The sequence below is a fragment of the Eleutherodactylus coqui genome, chromosome 13 (genome assembly GCF_035609145.1).
Source record: "Eleutherodactylus coqui strain aEleCoq1 chromosome 13, aEleCoq1.hap1, whole genome shotgun sequence".
NCBI lineage: Eukaryota > Metazoa > Chordata > Amphibia > Anura > Eleutherodactylidae > Eleutherodactylus > Eleutherodactylus coqui.
In genome coordinates this window covers 105,130,520-105,152,549 of record NC_089849.1, presented here as the reverse complement: position 1 = coordinate 105,152,549, position 22,030 = coordinate 105,130,520, and the positions used below count along the sequence as shown (strand labels likewise).

At 44.7% G+C, this 22,030-nt stretch overlaps 1 protein-coding gene across 2 annotated transcripts; it reads left to right on the top strand.

The window, feature by feature from the left end:
* Positions 1–7,581: 7,581 nt before the first annotated feature.
* CRLF3 (cytokine receptor like factor 3) lies at positions 7,582–12,811 on the top strand. Of its 2 annotated transcripts, none has more exons than XM_066586279.1 (8): positions 7,582–7,753; positions 8,914–9,121; positions 9,215–9,299; positions 9,377–9,554; positions 10,807–11,029; positions 11,106–11,238; positions 11,573–11,685; positions 11,765–12,811. In XM_066586279.1, exons 1-8 carry the CDS (start codon positions 7,640–7,642, stop codon positions 12,013–12,015), a joined length of 1,305 nt encoding a protein of 434 aa, XP_066442376.1. In that variant the 5' UTR covers positions 7,582–7,639; the 3' UTR covers positions 12,016–12,811. The 2 variants fall into 2 exon arrangements, with proteins under 2 accessions (XP_066442376.1, XP_066442377.1); XM_066586280.1 differs by lacking the exon at positions 7,582–7,753 and adding an exon at positions 8,722–8,788.
* Positions 12,812–22,030: the final 9,219 nt, after the last annotated feature.

The following is a 22,030-nucleotide window of genomic DNA, read 5'->3' as shown; positions in this document are numbered from 1 at the left end:
AATGAGATGTTATCTGACCCCATGATGTTATCACTGTTGAAGATCCATTCCTCCCACCAGCCCAGGTACAGGTTGGCATACGATGGGGCACAAGGAGTCCCCATCGCGGTGCCCCTGAGCTGGTGGAAGTACTTGGCTTCGAACAGGAAAAAATTGTGGTTTAGGATAAATTCAAGGAATTCCAGGACACATTTGTTATGCATATTGTATAAAGGTCCTCTTTGATTCAGAAAGAATTCCGTCGCCTTAAGACCACCTTGGTGGGGGATGGAGCTATACAACGATTCAATGTCCAATGAGGCCATAATTGTGTCTGGATTAACAGTAAGGCCATCTAGGGTGCGTAGGACGTCCATAGTGTCCTGGACAAATGATCGTAAAGATGATACAAAGGGTCTAAGTATCCTGTCAACGTATGTGCTCAAGTTCTGGGTAAGGTTGTCAACCCCCGAGACGATCGGCCGTCCCCTGAGTGGGTTGAGGCCCTTATGCACTTTAGGAAGCGCGTAAAAAGTAGCTGTAGTCGTTTTTTTGGGATACAGAAATTGATATTCAGTGTTGTCTATGCATCCCAGCTCTAGGGCTTTTTAAAATATTTTTTGTAAGTCACGTGAAAAGCTGTCTGTCGGGTCGTGGGACAACATGCCATAAGTAGATGTATCACTCAACAGACGTTGGCACATGCCTACGTATTGTTCCCGATCCATTATAACAATATTCCCGCCTTTATCGACAGCTTTTATGATTATTGCCTTATTGTTTTCAAGATTAAAAAATCTTGAGCAAGAGATTCTCCTTTTGTAAGATTAGGGCAAGTAAATTTTGAAGGGTTCAATACTTTTAATTCTTTAAGGACTAATTTTTCGAATCTGTCTATTTCTGGACAAGGGTTTTCAAAGATTTTCAAATCTAAGACCTATTGGAACTGGACCCTTTACAAATCTCAAACCGACCAGTCGAGCGAATCCACCATCTTTAAATAGTCCAGAAATAGACATATTCGAAAAATTAGTCCTTAAAGAATTAAAAGCATTGAACCCTTCAAAATGTACTTGCCCTAATCTTACAAAAGGAGAATCTCTTGCTCTAAAAAAATCTTGAAAACAATAAGGCAATAATCATAAAAGCTGCCGATAAAGGCGGGAATATTGTTATAATGGATCGGGAACAATACGTAGGCATGTGCCAACGTCTGTTGAGTGATACATCTACTTATGGCATGTTGTCCCACGACCCGACAGACAGCTTTTCACGTGACTTACAAAAAATATTTTAAAAAGCCCTAGAGCTGGGATGCATAGACAACACTGAATATCAATTTCTGTATCCCAAAAAAATGACTACAGCTACTTTTTACGCGCTTCCTAAAGTGCATAAGGGCCTCAACCCACTCAGGGGACGGCCGATCGTCTCGGGGGTTGACAACCTTACCCAGAACTTGAGCACATACGTTGACAGGATACTTAGACCCTTTGTATCATCTTTACGATCATTTGTCCAGGACACTATGGACGTCCTACGCACCCTAGATGGCCTTACTGTTAATCCAGACACAATTATGGCCTCATTGGACATTGAATCGTTGTATAGCTCCATCCCCCACCAAGGTGGTCTTAAGGCGACGGAATTCTTTCTGAATCAAAGAGGACCTTTATACAATATGCATAACAAATGTGTCCTGGAATTCCTTGAATTTATCCTAAACCACAATTTTTTCCTGTGCGAAGCCAAGTACTTCCACCAGCTCAGGGGCACCGCGATGGGGACTCCTTGTGCCCCATCGTATGCCAACCTGTACCTGGGCTGGTGGGAGGAACGGATCTTCAACAGTGATAACATCATGGGGTCAGATAACATCTCATTGTGGATACGTTATATTGACGATGTGCTCCTGTTCTGGAATGGCGATCGGTCGTCCCTTGAGGTATTCATTGATCATCTAAACCATAATGATCTGAATCTTCGGATTACTTCGGAAATTAATACCACTACGCTGTCCTTTCTGGATCTTCAAATTAAAAAAGATCCATCGGGACAGATAACATCCTCTCTTTTCCGTAAGTCCACGGCGACAAACAGCCTACTTACCTGGGACAGTTTCCATCCTGCACCATTAAAACATGGCATACCAAAAGGTCAGTTTCTGCGACTCCGACGCAATTGTTCGGATAATTCGAGTTTTGAAATGGAAAGTAAAAAATTGTATGATCGCTTTAAAAATCGCAATTATCCCAAAAAGGTCATCGACCAAGCATTTATCTTTGCATCATCTCAAGAAAGGACTACTCTCCTTCAACCTAAGATCCGTTCCTTGGACAATAAAGCCAGAATTATTGGCACTTACGACACTTGCTCGATACAAATAAGGAATATCCTCAACTACTATTGGGATATCCTGAAACGCGACAAAGACCTTAATGATTTTCTTCCCGAAAGACCATCTATAACATTCCGCCGTGGCCACAATTTAAAAGACCATCTAGTGAAAAGTCACCTCCCTCCCGATGAAAGGCAAATTACTTGGCTTGGTTCCAGCAAGCCCCAAGGTAGCTTTCCATGCCAGGGCTGCCTCGCTTGCCCTTTTATTCTGCGCGGTAATACTTTTAAGTCATCATCTACTAATACAGTTTACTCATGCAGAGACTTCATTAATTGTCGAACACAAAACATAGTCTATCTTGCCACATGTTCTTGCCCCATGAACTATGTGGGCAAGACAATTCGACAATTTCGTCGCAGAATTCTCGATCACCTAGGGAACATCAGACGCCATGAGTCGACCCCCCCTAGCAGACCATATGTGGAAATTCCACAATGGTGACACAAAACAACTGAAATTTCAAGGGATTGAAATTATCAGGACTCATGGGCGTCGCGGCGATACGGACAAAAAACTCTTATGCAAAGAGGCAGCATGGATTTTTCGACTGAATACAGTTAATCCTAGTGGCTTAAATGAGAATCTGTGTTTCAACTGCTTTTTGTAATCCCTCTATCGTTAATCTTTCTTCTCTTTGATTATACAGCCGGCATCTATCAGTCATTGGCTCTATTATGAGAATACCAATATTTTGATTTCATCATGCATTTAGAGTGCTGTTTTACAAAGGAATTCAAAAATCAGCCCATTGTTACGTTATGTGATTTTTCCTTGTTATTGCGCTAAGTGAGCAATATCTAAGACGCTACGTTCATCGGTTGTTCTTTAACCATCTAATTATCAGATTTATGCAGTATATGCATGACTCTTTCTACATTACGCAGCCTTAAAATAACCATTACCGACACACAGTACTTATATATATATATATATATATTTAAATAAACTTCTTTCTGTGTCTTATAACTAACAACCAATAAATCCTCACTAAACGCATTCTGTATATTCTATGCTGTAGCATCTAATTAAACTGCACTATATACATCCCAGTCTCACTCATGTGTCTTCTGGGCAGTGCAGATCACATGACCGCTATTGCCATGGCAATCTACACTGCTTCTAATAAGCTATTTCTTTGAATGAAGCCGATCATGTGACACAACAGAACGTCAGGACGTGCCACATCACATGACTGACGTGATGACGTCACAGCGCTGCGCGCGCGTGCGCAGTAGCGGATCACCGGTAGCGATCTTTTTAAAGTAAAATTTAAAGATCCATGTGCACATACGGGCGATCAGACTATGAGGGAGACTGCTGCAATATTTGTCCTCACTAATACACCCAGTTTGAGCCAAACAGCAGATTATAAACGGACTTCTTTTCCCTGTTTTCCCTTAGATCTGTGGAGTTGTCCTAACCCCTCCCACTATAACATCTGATTGGCTGATTCTCCACATCAACCCCCTTAGGGGAGGGCTTCTTGGTATATCAGTAGCAGCACTCTGGGCTCACAAACCTAATGCCTGAGCTCACCATCAGAGCTCCAGGCTCTACCACTTTTGTTATTTTATCTGAATGTGTGTGTGTTGGATGTAGGTCTCATATCTAGGCAGCAAAGACACCGCTCTGCTTATGCTACTATGCGCTGCCTAGAGACCTTGATAGAATGAAAGGGATCAGAAAAAAGCTTTATGTAGCCTGGAACTCTATCTCTTTTTTGATAGACTAGTCCCAGGCTACTATATATCTATAGAGCTTATTATATGAACAAGTTGCAGACCGCTATTATTTCGCTATTTAGCGACCTTGTTCAAAGATTATTGGATGATGAACTAAGTATGGGTCCTGATTAATCCCCTACTTTCTAGTTCTGATCCCATTTCAATTCTTTGAGGTTAGTTGATGTGCAGTATATTTCTCTATAAATCAGTATATCTGCTGCACATCTCCTAACTAGCCTGCATGACCACACCAACAAAAATCTGACAGAGATTATATAACCCTCTATGTCCCAAAACACGATTGTGGTACTTTCTCAAAATCTGACAAAGTATTTAACCCTTCGTGTCCCAAAACACGATTGTGGCACTTTCTCTTAACTTTGTGTCCCAAAACAAGATTGTGGCACTTTCTCAAAATTTGACAGAAAGTATTTAACCTTTCGTGTCTCAAAACACGATTGTGGTACTTTCTCTCTCTTTCTCTTGAGTTTTCAACTCAATGAACCTGTCATATCGTATGGCATAACTCATACAATTGCTCCTGATGAACTACCAACAATCCTAGTAGGGAAACGCGTTGAGCAGTAATTATTCCTGAGCAAGTAATCATATTTCTACGAGCAGTAATTATTCTTGAGCAGTAATCACCCTTTCACATAAAGAGAGTTTATCCATTCTTCTCTCTTGAGTTATACGAGTTGTATATTGAGCTATACTTATACTAAAGAGAGCTTACCGTTCTTTCCAAATGATATGGACTGATACTACTCTGAGCCAAATACTTGAGGTACTTTTTTGGTTTCCTCAAATCATATTATTGGCTAAGTAACTATCAAATCCTGTGATCATCAACCTATCCGAATGTGACCACTTTGTTACAGACGGTCGCTACACTGATGCGTGACACTTTTCTTATAGTTTATAGGTACTGGGGCCCCACTTTAGTGACCATTGGATTGATTAATCGCAAGTGACGACTAAACTAGTGCGATCTCCATAGGTTTTTTGAGCAATTTTGCTCCAGTACCAAAGTGTTCCTAGACTTATATCTGATACCCGTAATTCTACTCATTAAATTACGGACTATCTGATGCATCACTAGCGACTCTTCAGTCTCGTCTTTATCATAGCCTAGGTGGAGTGATTCTAATAACTCCATTTACCCACCTATCTGTAATATTCTCTGTCTTTATGTTTGTCTTGTTCTTAGCCCAAGTTATTATTTTATGGTAATCTATGCTTGTGCCATAATTCATGTTTCTACGACATCGGGAAGTTGGAGAACTTTTGGCGAGTCAGTGAGTGAGTGAGTGAGGGCTTTCGTCTTTATATATATAGATTAGGAGGGTCCTCAGCTCCATCCTGTGGCCATCAATATATATAAAGCTGAAAGCCCTCACTGACTCACTGACTCGCCAAAAGTTCTCCAACTTCCCGATATCGTAGAAACATGAATTTTGGCACGAGCATAGATTATCTCCAAAATAGGAAAAGTAATTGGTTCCCAACACAATTATTCAATTCTATGCGCAAAAGAATTGGCGTCGAAATTTTACGTACATAATCTAAATCTGTCACTTCCCAATGCCATAGAAACTTAAAATTTGGCACGGGCATTGAATATGTCATAAATAGGAAAAGTTAATGGGTCCCAACACAATTATTCAATTCTATGCGCAAAAGAATTAGCATCCAAATTTTACGTACGGAATCTAATTCTCTCACTTTCCAATGTCATAGAAACAGGAAATTTGGCACGAGCATTGATTATGTCATAAATAGGAAAAGTTCATAGGTCCCAACTCGATTATTCAATTCTATGCGCAAAAGAATTGGCGTCAAAATTTTACGTGCGGAATGTAATTTTTTCACTTTCCGGTGTCATAGTAACGGGAAATTTGGCACGAGCATTGATTATGTCATAAATAGGAAAAGCGAATTGGGTCCCAACTCGATTATTGAATTCTATGCGCAAAAGAATTAGCATCCAAATTTTACGTACGGAATGTAATTCTTTCACTTTCCGGTGTCATAGAAACGTGAAATTTCGCACGGGCATTGATTATGTCATAAAGAGGAAAGGTTCATAGGTCCCAACTCGATTATTCAATTCTAGCGCAAAAGAATTGGCGTCGAAATTGTATGTACGGAATGTAATTTTTTCACTTTCCGGTGTCATAGAAACGGGAAATTTGGCACGAGCATTGATTATGTCATAAATAGGAAAAGCTAATGGGTCCCAACTCCATTATTCAATTCTAAGAGCAAAAGAATTAGTGTCCAAATTTTATGTACGTAATCTAATTCTGTCACTTCCTGATGTCAGTTTATATAAAGGCATGGTTACCTCCCCGTGGTGTTTCCTGGGTAACGCAGAGAACTATGCAAAATGGTGAACATATTTTTTTTCCTCAGTATCCATGACTTCATAAGCTTTTCCGTGTGAACACCAGATAAACACCAGTACCAAATTAACTTGGGCGAAGCTGGGTATATCAGCTAGTATATATAGGGACATTAGGAGGGTCCTCAGCTCCATCATGCGGACACTTTGGATAAACAGGGACATTAGGAGTGTCCTCAGCTCCATCCTGCGGCCCCATTGGATATATGGGGGCATTATGAGGGTCCTCAGCTCCATCATGCGGCTACACTGGATATATGGGGACATTAGGAGGGTCCTCAGCTCCATCCTGCGGCCACTTTGGATAAACAGGGGCATTATGAGGGTCCTCAGCTCCATCCTGCAGCCACACTGGATATATAGGGGCATTATGAGGGTCATCAGCACTATCCTGTGGCTACACTGGATATATAGGGGCTTTGGGAGGGTCATCGTCCTTCTGTTAGGGATCGTTCACACGAGTGTATTAGTTCTGCGAATTACATGCACACAATACGAAGTGAATAGAAGCCACTGATCTCCATGGGTTTGCATTTCCTAATGGGATAAGATCCGCGTTATGATCTATCTTAGTGCGCACCGCGTACATGCGCCTGACCTCCCAGAAGTCTGCGCATTCGCTGCATACCATCCATGTGATTGCCTGTCTGTTTTGTATACTGGGTATTTTAGCGCACAAGAAATACACAGCAAATCCCATGGATGATGTGCAGCGAATTCGCAGATCTCTGGGAGGGTCAGGCTCAGTCACACAAACACACAGCGCAGTTGTATAAACAACCATAGGGAATGATGGGAGTTGTTGTTCCCCCACGGCTGGAGAATGCCAGTTCCCTGGGTTCCTCGTCACCCGTCGGTGCCTACACGCCCTGTATACTCTGCCTAGCCTTGTTCAAGAATACAATGCCAGGACGGCAACAGTGGACACTACCACCAACCTGCAGCCACCCATCACATAGATGCCAGTCTGGCTCTCGTCCTGGTTATTTTTGTGTTGTTGCTGACAGCCGCTAATAAAGCTTTTGAGGGCTGCTGTGATCACGCCCCCGTGTCGCGGGGGATGCCGGGAGTTGTAGTCCTGAGCTGGAGTTTCCGCAGTTGAGTTCAGCTTTCCGCTGCTGTTAGAGCGGGATGGACGGGCTGGACGGACTGTTACTGGAGGCCACGGAAAGCATCGAGGCGGCGCGGACCTACAAGACAGAGCTGAAGCACCGGCTGCAGGGGCTGAGCCAGGCCAGGAGGCAGGTGAGGACCCCCAAGACGTGGAGACCCCTAACCTGTCACACATCCCCCCCAGCACATGAGCCCTATATCAGACACTGCTGCCTCCAACACATGGCGCCCCCTAACCTGTTACACACGTCACCTCACCCATACTGGAGAACATTTGTCCTTCCTGTGACTGACATTCTCTCCCCGTGTTAGCCCCACACCCCAAAACATAGGAATCAGACAACACCACCTGCCAACACAGGAACTCCCCCTAATGGAGACCGCAGTACCAAACACCCCCAAAACACGTATCCCCCATGTCATGTCCCCCTCCCATCCCCCTAACACAGTAGTCCTCCCAGTAGCAGGCTGCCTTCACATCTGCATGGGGGGGTCCTGTTTTCTACTCTAATCAGAAAGTAGTAAAGGGGAATCCCCCGGCAGAACGGGAACCTTCGTATAAGGGAACCGAAAAGCCTCGATTGACCCGATTAACTATAATGGGGTCCGTTGGGGCGCCTCTCATAAATGTGGTCACATGCTGGACCGCTCTCCTGTGCCGGCTCTGCGCAGATGTGAACGCAGCCTTAAACTCTTGTATGAGCTACATGAGCCCCCCCATTGTCGGACACCCACCCCTGCCTTAGACTCCTCAATACAGAAGCCCCCCTATGACAGGCTCCCCCTGTATTAAACACCACCTTCTCGAGACATGAGTCCCCCAGTGTTGGAAGCCCCCCCAACACAGGAGCCCCAGTGTCCATCCCCTACCAGGACCCCCCATGTCGGGACCAACATGGCAGCAGTGCTGAGTTGTGGTTTTCCTATGAGGGGGGCACACAGTTGGCACTTGTTTTGATGGAGGCTCTTCTGCCTGTGAGCAGGATGTGGTGTGATCAGCCGCCCTACACTACGTTATGGGAGGTTGATGCGAGGCTCCTCTCTACGTGCGCCTCCCCCCCAAGGAAACTTCTCTAACCAGACTCCTTCCTGTACTAACTCTCAGTGAGGTCTTGAGAGATGCGAGCGCTTTCCTCATTTCCTGGCGGCGCCTGCGGCTCCCTCTCGGTGTGATATGCCCTGCTGAGACTTGTATCTGCTCATGTTATATCGCTGCATCGTCTGTGATCCTTATTACTGACAACAAGCCCCCTTCCCTACCACACTCAGTGTTATAATGGTCTTCCCCGCAGATCAAGGAGAGCGCGGCGCAGACCCGGGATGCGCTCCGCCAGCACTTCCAGGACATGAAGACCACGGTGTCCAAGATGCTGGACGATCGCCTGGTCACTCTGATGCAGCAGGTGGACCTCATAGAGCATGAGAGCATCAAACCGCTGGACGACTGCCAAAAGCTGCTGGAGCTGGGGGTCAGCACGGCCGACGGGTTGCTTCGTGAAGGTGTGCAGAAAAGGGGGGTATATTCTAGGCAGGTTGGGGTGTATTCCCTGGTTGTGTTGGTTTCAATTGACCTGTAATCCCTCTGTTCCCCAGGAGAGGTCGCTCTGTCCTGCAATAGTGAAGACCCTCAGAAACTTTGTAACTTCACCAACAAAGCTCTGCACATCCAGCTGGACAGGTGAGGAACTGCAGGGGATTTGGTGGGAGGGGCTGTGAGCAGAGATGGGGCTGATTGGTCATGTGTGATGTCTGCAGTCTGCCAGAGGTCCCCTCGTTGGTGGAGGTCCCCTGCCTCTCCGCTCAGCTGGACGACACCTTCCTGGCCATCGCCAGGGGTCACATCTCGAAGCACGGAGAAGTGGCTTCCAGACCCCCAGTGCAGATCGAGCTACTGATGGAGAGACCCGGAGGGATCCTGGTGAGATGGTGTAAGGTGCGTACCCTCAGACTCTTACACTGTCTAGTAGACTTTGTGCTTATAAGATCTGCTTGCTATCAGTGAATGAGGATGCTGTTTATATCCAGAGATCTGATGGGAATGTTTTATTCTGCAGCACTGAATGATGAAATCCTGTAATCGCTGCCCTCCAGAGGGGCGGGGAGCTGTCCTTACATAGTTATTCCCAAGAAGAATATCCCTAGGATAGGTCAGAGGGCATCAAAACACCTTTTCACTGAGGGCCACATCAGCCTTATGGTTTCTTCAAAGGGCAGATTGTAAGACTGCATAGTAAGGGCTTGTTCACGCGAACGTATTTGGCAGCATAAGATTTCGATATGTTCGTTCACACAAGCATATATTTCATGCGATGTACAATTACAGTAAAATATACATGATATGACCCACCGCAGTAGGCTATTCCAGTGCATACGCCGCATGAATATGTATGAAACCTGCGTGTACGCAGCATATTTGTGCATTTCAAAGGGCCCACCTGCAATCTTTTTTTTGCGTGCGCAAATACATAGTGAATTTGGACATGAATATGCCTGAAAAATGCGGTTGTAAATAACCGAAATGTGCTTATACCGCTATCAACGAGCCCTAACAGTACCCCCCTAGTGGCACCAGTAGTGATGATGTCCCCTTTATTGCCCCAGTAGTAATCAGTGACCCTCATACTATTCCCAGTAGCAATAGAAGGCTCCCTATCGGTCTTTGCCAGGCAGCATCTCTACAGGCGTCCCACTCACGTCGCCTGCAGGTCTGGCAGTGCAGTCTGACCTCTCCCCTCAGCATCTGTGCTGCGTACAGTTTGGTGCACACAGACGCCAGGGGGTTGGAGTGGTCAGACTGCACTGCCATCACCGGACCTGCAGGCTGGGCGAGGAGAATGCTGCACGGCCGGAGGGCCACAGAACATGAGGCGGAGGGCCGGACTCTTATACGTGACACGTGTGGTAAATGTATGATTGCTGGGTGGTGTAGTGAGGAAAGACCGGAGCGGTATCCCTGTTCTACTGATTGATGAGGGTCCCTGCAATAATATGTATCACTTGTCTGTTGGATGTTCTTAGTCAGGGAAACCCCTTTAAGCTGCAAATATAATTGAGAACCCAAGTAGCACAAGATCTGCCCAGTCCTCCCCGGCTGATGTCTCTCTCTCTGCCCTCTCTGCCAATGCCACGTGGGTCTCCTCCGCTGATGCCTTGTTTGCCTCCACTGATTCTGTGCCCGCTCTCAGGTGGATGAAGACTTTGTAGCTCAGGATTACAGACTTCAGTATCGTAAGACGTCTTTGGGTCACTTTGAGGATGCCTACGTGGGCAGCGAGTCTGAGTTCATCGTGCTTCACATTGACCCTAACGTTGACTATCAGTTCAGGGTCTGCACCCGGGGTGATGGCCGCCAGGAATGGAGCCCCTGGAGTGTGCCACAGTTGGGTCACACCTCCCTCCTCCCACATGGTGAGACTCCTGCTCCTTCGGTACGTTCTCTATGGGAGTCCTCTACACTGGTGACACCGGTCATTGTTTCCTACAGAGTGGAGTCCAGGACTGGACTGTTATAGCTTGAGCAGCCGTAGGAACATCGCCCTGCGCAACGACTCGCTGCAGCACAGCGTCCTCTACTCCAAGGCTGCCACGTATTACCTGGGTCAGACACTGACGTTCAGGTAAGAGTTGTCCGTGCTTCTGCCGCCTCCTGTATGTGAGGGCATGTTAGGAGGTATCCTCCATGTTATTCCGCCATCTAGTGCATCCCGATAGCTGACCAAGATGCAGCTTTTAGCAGCGTATTATACAGCTACTGACATGTCCCCGCGATCAGCAGCTATCCTGATTGCTCAGTCTACTCTTCGTTCCACTTCCGTCCTAAGTAATCAATAACCAGATCCTAACTCTGCACTAGGCGCCTTTCCAGTGGGCAGCCATATTGGAGTCCTCTCACTGTTACCCCATGGATAGATTGGGACTGTAACTATTTAACCATATATATACCCCTTCCAGGGTGGAGACCACCGGTGTCCCTGACCGGAGGGACAGCATCGGAGTTTGTGTAGGGAAGGATGACGGACTGGATTCCCTGCAGAGGGACCAAGCTGTGTGCATCAGCTCCAACGGTAAGTCGTCCTGGAACCTGCTGTCCCGGGATTTCACGCTCCTAAGCGGCGGGTCTGATGTGTTCTGTGTCTCTCATAGGTGTCGTCTATGTGAACGGTAAGGAGATGACCAATCAGCTGCCGCCCATCGCTCCAGGATCCACAATCACCTTTGATATGAAGCTCGTCAGCCTGGCAGCCAACAATGAGGGGTCACACCAAAGACGCAGAGTGACCATCGGCTCCGCTAACCGGGAGGTGGTCTTTGATTGGCTGTTGGAGCAGCCATGTGACTCCTTGTATTTTGGATGCTCCTTTTTCCATCAGGGCTGGAAGGTTGTTGTGTTTTAGTGGTCTGAGAAAGGTGGTCCTGATTACTTAGTGTACAAGATCCATTTGTTGGTGGAAGGTCGGGTCCTGTGAACGCCAACTCCGACTCCCTCCCCCTAGTAGTTGGGACGTGACGGATATGTGGATCCCATTCTCAAACATCAGTTGTAATCACAGTGCCACCATAATAGAAATGAGCAAATCATGGCCCCTGATTCACCATAAAATACAACGAGGGAAGCGTTCCACCCGCGGTCACTTATAGAATCGTTGCCGCCTTGCTGATAAAGCGTTAGCGGTCTGGCGTATGTGCCATCGTGCTTGTAGGGAGGGCAACTGAGCTGCACCCCTATATGTGTAATATTCCTACTGTGAATTCGGAGAGCGCTGCAGGTAAAAATTCTCCTTCGCTTTTGGGGGAATTTGTATTTCTCACCGCAGGAATTATTAACAAAGACGTTCTCCAAATAAATCTGAACAGGTGAGAATCCTAAAGCTTTTACCTGCGAGTCTAAAGTGCAAGAAGTGCTGCAGCGTCTGGTTTTACCGAAAATTGGCATTTTACTTGTGAAAACTGCACAATTTGTTGGTCTCATGGAATTAAGTGATGAGCGGCGTTCCCCTTGAGGCCGCTGCCAGTATCATGGTGGCGCCGCTTATCTCTCTGATGGTCCGTTCGTCTATGTAGCGCACATTACCTCCAGTATTATTGGGTGTCGGGGCGCCGCTTCCCGTTGTGTCTACAGATTTCAGCTCAGGGCTTATTTTATTACGAGAATGTTGTATTTTTTTATAAAGATGCCACTTTTGACTTCTGTATTTTTGTGAAGTTTTTCTTCTTTCTCTTATGCTCCACGCCCCCCGAGCAGCTGCCCTCCTATGCATCCAATGTGTGCTGGGGTCGGTAGTGAAACGTGTTGTCTGTTCCCCTACATAGTGGCACAGAGCACTGCACCTCCCACCATGAGCATCCTCCTGTGCTGTCAGTGTATCTGTACAGGGGGCGGAGCCACATCCCCAATACCGGCACATGGTGTCATTCAGTTTGCTGCAACCACCACTATGAGGCGCACTCACTGACCAACACACCTTTTGGTGCCTTAAAAGTTAGACCTATTCTTGAGAATATATGGAGTGCCGATTTTCAAGTTGACCCCAGTTCTGCCCTATCGGCTCTAGTGCTGGAGATACAACATGGCCACATTATGTTCTGCTCCAAGTAGTCGTCCTGCAGAACTTGGGAACTTTTAAGGGTATTAGTTAAAAACCCAATGATCTGAGAATGGATTTGCATCTATGTTGGGACCCCCGGTTGGAGGGTCTGTCACAGATCGGCGCTTTTTCTTCTGTCTAGAAGCTTTTTAAAAATTGCACAGTATGTCCTCTACTACTTCGGAGGATTGTCTGTGTATTTGCGCAGAGAATAGAACTTACTGATTCCAATGGGTTCGTTCGCATTTCCGTATTTTGCAGGTGTATTTTCGCCACGCTAGAACAAAAAGCAGCATGCTCTACTTTTCTGTGCATTTGCACACTAAAGGTGCCCATAGAAACCAATGAGGTGCGCCAAATGTCTGCGGAGATGCATAATACTGCTGGAAAAATGACACATATGAACTAATTAGCCATTGCAAGTGGTGCGTCTTGTTGGCGGCACGTAAATGAACATGGTCTGCGGGCGGAAAAAGTACAGTAAAATACGCCTTTATGCGCGCAAAGAGGCGTCCACAAGAATGTAGCATTGAGGTGAACGCACAGGCCCGTGTGAAGGAGCACTAAAATCCGCGCGCACAAGAGCATAGTTGGTTCCATGATCTGCAGCACCGAGCTGCTCAGACGCCCGTGTGAAGGAGCCTGCTGGTTGGCAAGAAAGTTCTTGACACCTAGAACAAAGAGCGGCACTAGACTCAAGCTTGTCCGTAAATTTATGAAGTCCGAGGAGTTATTTATGAGCCGCCTAATCAGAGTACCCTCAAACACCCCTGCTTAAGGCTGAGCTCACACCGACGCATTTGAATCGCCTTTTAGGTACATAATGTATGCGCGTATAATACGCGGTACATCGCAGAAGCGCAAATACATAGATTTTTTTTTTTTTACTGTTGCACTCCCAGTGGCGCTTTTTCATTGTATATGAGTAAAAACTGCAGCATGTTCTATTTTACAGTGTATTATGTGTAACAGAGCCCCATAGTTCTCAATGGGTGCGTAATAAACGCTGTGCATATGCAATTACATTGCGTATGGGTGGCGTTTATATGCAATGTTGCTACTTGTGAAATACGCTGTCATGCGCAGTCAAAAATTGCAATGTGGTGCACCGTGATAGCCCAGTGTGTTTAGGAAACAGAATTTCCTGAATATTGACTGTTCGGCCTCATTTTCACAGACATTTTCTTACAGTGTTAACAACCGCTACACTAAGCCTCAATTCGTTTCAATGGAGCTTCTCAGACGAGCAGTTTAGTGCAGCGTTTATAATGCACGCTAAAATGAACGCTGTATGTTCTATTTTTGTGCATTAGTGTGTTTTTACGCTCTGCATTGCACATTGATAGGAATGGGGTGCATTAACCACTGAGTAAGACGCTGATTAGTAAGCCAGCGGGAGGGGAGAAAAAATGGTGACATCAGCTTGCTTTACTACTCCCCAAAGATGCAGTAAAAATGCAGCAAGCGCTCATAAAAATACTGCTGTCAGCGTTGTAAACCGCTTGTGTGCGAGTGGCGTGAGGCCCAATGTCCACGGGCAGACGTGATTTCCGGACCTTTTGGTCTGAAAAAAAATTGGAGCATGCTGCATTTAAGCCCGGAAGCCGTCCAATCCACGGCGGTCTGCAATTCAATTGCGGACGGGCCACAGATACTGGGGGGAAAGCAGGAATAAAAAAAAAACAAAAACTCCACTGCGCTTGTGGGGCAGTGCGCCAGACGGCGCTTCCGCACACATCCACAGCAAACAAAAAGAAGACCCACACAGGACCCAGATGGGTAAGCAGGGTCCTCAGCCGCGGGCAGGATTGGATTCTGCTGTGGGCTCCCGCATGTGAGATCCGGCGGGCCGGGGACATGTTCTCAATGGGGCCGCCGGCAGCATCACACCACGTGCTAGGTGCATATGATACAAAGCCTCCCAAAATGCCACAATCCTCAGCTGCGGCTGTCGCTACACCCCCGAAGTGATGCGTTTTTTTTACATGAAAACATCATGTGACCACTTAATTTATAAACTACAAGCGACACAATTTTGGGCATGTCTGTGCCAATCCACACATCTCTACTTAAGGCTGGCTCCACGCGGTCATAAGCGTATTTATGCTGCATATTTGCGTGATGTCATCTGTCTGTCCCCCCCCCGCCGCAAGCACGCTTTCCTCTATTTCAATGGACAATAGCGTTCAATAGGCGCTACTTGGTGTACAATACTCACCACAATAGGGCATGCTGCGTTTTTTTTTTTTTTTTGGCACAACCAAATTGTGCACACAAGTAACGCACACGGCCGAAGCCATTAAAATCAATGGGCTCTATTACCTGCATATTGCGCACAAATTTTGCATGCCTAATCTGCAGCACAAATGCTTTTCTGTCTATAAGCCCTAAGGCCGCTCTCACGCACAACGCTTTTTACAGCGTTTACCGTGGCGTCTCAAATGTCCCGGTAAACGCTGTAAATCGCCTCCATTGATTTCAATGGGGCTTCTCAGGCCAGCATTCGACCATCGCGATCTGCTGTATTTTCCTGTGTTTAAGTGCTTTTTAACGCACCTCATTACCCGTTACTATAAATTGTTCTATATTTTGTACTAAGAAAAAAAATTACTCCTTAACGGTTGGTGGATGATTCGCATGTGTGTAAAGGGTAGGGACACATGCAGAAAATCCACATTTGCAGTACAAGCCATGGGAATGAGATGTACTAAATCTCATCCACATAGTGCGGAATTATCATACGCTGTGGATTTTACCCTTTGCAGCGCATTAGGTGCCGCTTTTGAAAATGCGCAGTGAATGCGGCCGGTGTGAACATATCCTAAGGATGCAGACGCCAGACTGCTAATGCTTTGGATTTACTGAGTATTGCTGGGCTGCACCATCAGCTCAACAATTACCAATAAATTACAAAATTGTCTAATTGCACCCTGGGGCTTCCTTTGCTGTCTTTTCTGGCTCTTTGCCTTGCTTGTAAAAAAAAAAAAATTTGGACGCTAATTCTTTTGCTCATAGAATTGAATAATCGAGTTGGGACCCATTAGCTTTTCCTATTTATGACATAATCAATGCTCGTGCCAAATTTCCCGTTTCTATGACATTGGGAAGTGAGTGATTTAGATTATGTACGTTAAATTTCGACGCCAATTCTTTTGCGCTAGAATTGAATAATCGAGTTGGGACCCAATTTCTTTTCCTATTTTGGAGATAATCTATGCTTGCGCCAAATTTCATGTTTCTACGACATCGGGAAGTTGGAGAACTTTTGGCGAGTCAGTCAGTCAGTGAGGGCTTTCAGCTTTATATATATATAGATTTGACCTCCGCGAGTGCATAGGACCTTCACAGGCATTGATATTTTCCCATCTAGGTCTGGGAACAAAATGAAAAACATTTGAATCTTGTAGAGCAAAAAATTCTCTTCCAAATAGAACAAAAATGGAAAAAAAAAAAAAAGTACATTCCGATTTTCGCCTTTGAAAAAGGGAAAAATTAGAAAAAAGTGTGTTTTGCCATTTTTGACTCATTGTATCTTAAGAGCTGTGCATCCTTTTGGGTCCATAATGTGAATGAGAAACATTTCTATGGAGTACACATTGATAAATTCAGAGCTGAGTTGGATTGCATTGATTATGAGTTATTACTGCTTAAAATATGAGTTTTATTTTGCGCGATAGAATTTTTCAGCTACTTTGACATGCAATGGTGGCAGAATGATGATGAGTGGCAGTCTGAGGAGCTTAGCCGGATTCAGCACCAAAAGTTCTCCTAGTGTGTGAAGTTTCATTGCTCTAGAGTCATTGGAACTGGCTTGGCAATGGATGGAAATCGCCCCTTTTTTCAGGTTGCGCGCTGTAATCACATGACAACCCCCTAGATTAAGACCTGTAGGCTGTAATCACATGACAACCCCCTAGATTAAGACCTGTAGCTCGTGAACCAAAGCACTTTGAAGCCTAATATTCTGGCTATCTTAGTTTAGGGTCAGGGTCTATCTTTGTGCAAAGTTTCATTGAAATCTGAGATGGTCGACCGGGAGCGTTGGTTGAACTGACACGGAATGACCCAGGAACTATTCCTTAACCCCTTAATGACATGGCCTATTTTGGTGTTGAGGACCAAACGATTTTTGGTATTTTTTTCATCTCCATTTTTCAAAAGCCATAACTTTTTTTTATTTTTCCGTCGACGCAGCCGTATAAGGGTTTGTTTTTTGTGTGGCGAAGTGTAGTTTTTATTGGTACCATTTTTGGTTACATAGACCATATTGTAAAACTTTTTTTTTTTTTTTTATGATCGCAGGGAGAGATAAAGCATCAATTCTGCCATAGATGTTTATTTTATTTTTTAAAGCGTTAATTATGCAGCATAAATGACACACTAGTTTTTTTTTTCTGCGCGTCAGTATGGTTACAACAATACCAAAATTCTTTATTTTTATTTTTTTTTAGATTTTTTCCACTTTTCCACAATAAAAACACTTTTTTTTGGAAATTAGGAAATTATAATTTTTTTCTAAGTCTCTGCATTCAAAGTCCTATAACTTTTTAAATTTTTTTTCATGGACGGAATTCTCTGAGGGATTATTTTTTGCAAGACGAGCTGTAGTTTTTATTGGTACCATTTTGGGGTACATACGTTTTTTTATCACTTTTATTGCGTTTTTTGGGAGGCAAAATGCAAAAAATTAGCATTTTGCCTCAGTTTTTTAGCAGTTTAAAACTTTTTGCTGTGCAGGATAATAAGCGCGTTCAATGTATTGTACGCGTTGTTACGGATGCGTCGATACCAAATATGTGGGATTTTTAATTATGCTTTTTCTCATATTGGCATTAAAACATTTGTAAATTTTTTTTTTTATTTTTTTTTTTCATTTTTATTCTTTGTACTTTTTTTTTTACACCATTTGTGTCCCCCTGAGGGACTTTTACTGCAGCACTGCAGATTGCTACCATAAGGCATGGCAGGACGTCTCTCCTGCCATGCCTTATCGCTTACCATAGCGATCACAGTCTATGGCAATACAGGACGTCGGTATGCGGCGTCCTGTTGCCATAGCAACCAGCCGGGCTCTCGCAATGTTATCGCGAGAGTCGGCTGGAGTCACAGAGGGAGCGTGCTCCCTCTCTGAACCCTTTTCCTGCCGCGATCTACTTAGATCGTAGCAGGGAAGGGGTTAACAGCGACGGGGGTGGGGGCGGCATCTCCAGAGCCCCTTGCTGTTGCAGCGGGACGTCGGCTACTAGTGATAGCCGGTTCCCGCTGCGGGATAGCGTGAGATCTGCTATGATCCTAAATATCCCCATGACGTAAGGGTACGTCATTTTGCAAGAAGTACTCCGCTTCCATGACGTACTGGCTTGTGAATCTTCCATCCGTAAATATATTGATGGCTGTCGTGTGGACTCTTGAGTATTTACTTTTAAACTCTTCCACAACCCCTCTTGCAAAACTAGAAAGATCAACGTCCGTAGAGTCATGAGATTAGAGCCAAGCGGAGAGGGCTTTCTAGGTCTTTGCATATACAGTAGGTTAGTGGTGGACGGTTTCCTGGCTGCTAGCAAGATGTACATGACCTCATCTGAGAGGCATTTTTATTTTAGTCTTGATTTCTCAGGTTCCAGGCCATTAAGATGTAATTTGCTAAGACGAGGATGGAAGAATCCGTTCTGCAGGAGAAGATCTGCATGAGAAGCCTCAACACTAGAGGAAACCGAGCTCTTCTTGGCCAAAAAGGTTTCAGAAGAATGACGTGCAGTTTGTCCAGAAGTAATTTTTATGAAGATTCATCGGGACCATAGGAAATATATAAAGATTTTTTTTCTAATTGCTTCTAAAGATATCTTTGATCGTTGGGTGATCAGCTGGACTCCTTTAATTTTCGATTTTGCTTGTTGACTAGAGATGAGCAAGTGTACTCGCTAAGGCAAACTACTTGAGTGAGTATTGCCTTTTGCAAGTACCTGTTCGCTCGTCTCAAAAGATTCGGGTGCCGGTAGGGGTGAGCAGTGAGTTGCGGGAGTGAGCGGGGAGGAGAGAGAGATCCCCCCCGTTCCTCCCCGCCGGCACCCAAATCTTTTGAGACGAGCGGGCAGGTAGTCGCAAAAAGCAATACTCAAGTAATTTGTCTTAGCGGGTACACTCGCTCATCGATATTGTTGACCTTAAGATCTATTTGAGGGGTACCCCACATCTCCTATTGAAGACTCTGGGATTTGGAATCCTGCGAAGATCTTGTATATTCAAGGATCCTCCGATATGTATGGCCCTCAAATCTTCTAAAATTAATTCCACCCTTGTCCTTATGCTTCTGCATTTGTATTTTAATAAAGGGCTGTTGGTTCCACCATAAAGCTCCATCCGGTTTTCCCTCAGGTTGGAAGAGGATTGGCTGAACTGGTTGGTCCAGGTACCCTGAATCCAGTACTTTCCACAGTGTGTTCCCCAACCCTGATTTGAGGCATCTGTGGTTTAGAATCTGCTCCTTCATCTGGAAGGATTTTCTTATGGTCAAATTCCTGTCATGCAAATGCACTGATGGGAAATAATTAATAGTAATTTTGACTTTAAATGTAGCGAAAAACCCTAAGGAAAAAAAAAATGGCGAAAAATTTGCTACATTTGAAGAGAATTTAGCATTTTGCGGTAAATCCTGACGTCTAGGATTTTTTTCTTCGTTTTCAGCACACCAAAATACATAGAAATTAGTTGAAAATAATCAAACAGCTTTTTGGACGCAGATCTGTGTAATTGTCACCGCTGGAGCAGCAATAAGACCACAAGGTATACAGCCGATTCCCTGTCTCGATTGGCTTCTGATGGCTCCATCTCCTACGATCCTACTGCAGTTGAGCAAGACTATTTAGCTCCTAGAGAAGCTTGGAATCCTGGCCAATCTAGGCAAACCAGACTTAACTGCCTCTACCCAAAACTATTTCCTGGGGTTTATCGTGGATGCATGTGCCCGAAATGTATTGTTCCTTCCAAGAGACAAGATTAGTAACATCAAAAGACTGATAACCTTTATAGAAGCCAAGGCTGCTGAACTGAACATGCTGTATTCTTCCATTCTGGCATACTGCGACACACAGGGACTTCCTGTTTAACGGGTATGTGCATTTTTTGGGTCAAGTTTAACCATGAAATCTCCTACTTGGCTAATTTGGGTCAATAACCTCTGTGTCCATTTTGAATTTTTTTGAGATGGTGATCCAAGTATCTAACCTCCATATAAACACTTTTGAGTCAACTCTATCCTTTTCGTTTTTGAGGAACAGGCTCTATGGTCGTCTTTTGTTGAAATTCTGAGAAGAGCGGTTACTTAATTATTTTAAAGACATCAGTCTTGCATAAGTTGTAGGAATCCTAAAGCATCACTTGATATCCGATATTGAGAATCCATTTGTATGAAATAATACTTGGTCAAAGCTGACAATTCTAGCAATCTTGTGCCAACAGGTACCCACTGATATCTGGAGTCAAAATTCTTTTGCCTTTATTTTTCAATCTTCTACAAACCCTTAGGTCGGTCTACCCTGACCGAATCTTCTCCAGTTATTAGCTCTTCCACGTTAAAAACAATATCTAAACTTTCGCCTTCTGAAAACCCTTTTGGAAAAAAACTCGTCATCTTTGTTGGTCTCTGTACGGATCTGTACACCAGTCTACATGCCTTTCTGACCTGATTCTTCAGGTAGAAGACCTATTTGACAACTAGGCCGCCGCTGGATCAACTTTACCTGAGGAACTCGTATACAATCTTGAACCTAGGTCTTCTTTTTTTTTTATCTGGCTAATGTAACATAAATGGATGCAAACGCAACCTTCTAGAAGAGAAGCAGCAGCCGATAAGTTAATTTTAGCTTAAGTTCTCAGTTTTTATTTCAAACCAGCATCCAGAAGGGAGTTTCAGGGCTGCAGCGCCCCTTCCTCGCCCTGTTGCTGGGAATACACATCTGGCACAAAGAGCCCTTTTTCTCTTCTTTGGCGATTCATTAGGCATTTGGCTTCTTTTCATAGCTTCACTTTCCTGAGGACGCGAACATTCAGGTGATAAAAGTGATGTATCAGCAGCAGCTATAAGTTGAACACACCTAATATGTAATTTTGCTTTGTTGCTGCTCTTACTAGGCTTTTCAGGTATCGGACTATCTTCCTAAAGCCGGTTTCACACGGGCCTGATTCTAGTGCGCGGTTTGTGTGTTGCGAGACACACAAATCTCAGGCGAATATAAACCCCATTCTTTTGGCAGCATCACAGAACATGCTAGATGCACATGTGTGACGCAAGGTTTCCCATTGAGAATTGTGGGAAACATTCTGCTATCCTACTTACCCCAAAGCAGTTTTAATACAAAATTTTATGTTGGTGAGTGTAATATCTGGTTGAGTTTCATGGTCCAGTAACACAGTCGCTTGTGTGAAATTAGCCTAAGTAATACAGGCGTTGAATATATACCCATGCTGGTTGGAAGAGGTGCATAATCTAGGTCTGATCTTACAGTATTTTCTTTTCCCTGAAGGTCTGCTAGAGCAGCTCAAGACTATAGAAAGATTAATATGCTGATAAAATGATGTATAAAACAATTTCCCATAAGAAAAAAGGGGTCACCTTAACACAACAAGGATCCAGCTGCCAGGCACAAGAGGCAAGGCCAGGTTGAAGCCTCAGCAAGATATACACTGTATGGACAAAAGTATTTGGACACTGCAGAAAATCAGCAAATACCGAGTTTGCCGAAGAGCACGAGTAAAATAAAAGGCTGCTCATTTTGTAATAACGATTCATCCGATCGAGCACTTGTGGGGCAAACTGGGCGAGGCG

Excerpts from the sequence above, each read along its gene's own strand:
- CRLF3 (XM_066586279.1), top strand. The coding sequence starts at position 7,640 with ATGGACGGGCTGGACGGACTGTTACTGGAGGCCACGGAAAGCATCGAG. Across the intron at positions 9,122-9,214 it reads CGACGGGTTGCTTCGTGAAG|GAGAGGTCGCTCTGTCCTGC; the intron begins GTGTGCAGAAAA and ends TCTGTTCCCCAG. Across the intron at positions 11,686-11,764 it reads TGTGTGCATCAGCTCCAACG|GTGTCGTCTATGTGAACGGT; the intron begins GTAAGTCGTCCT and ends TGTCTCTCATAG.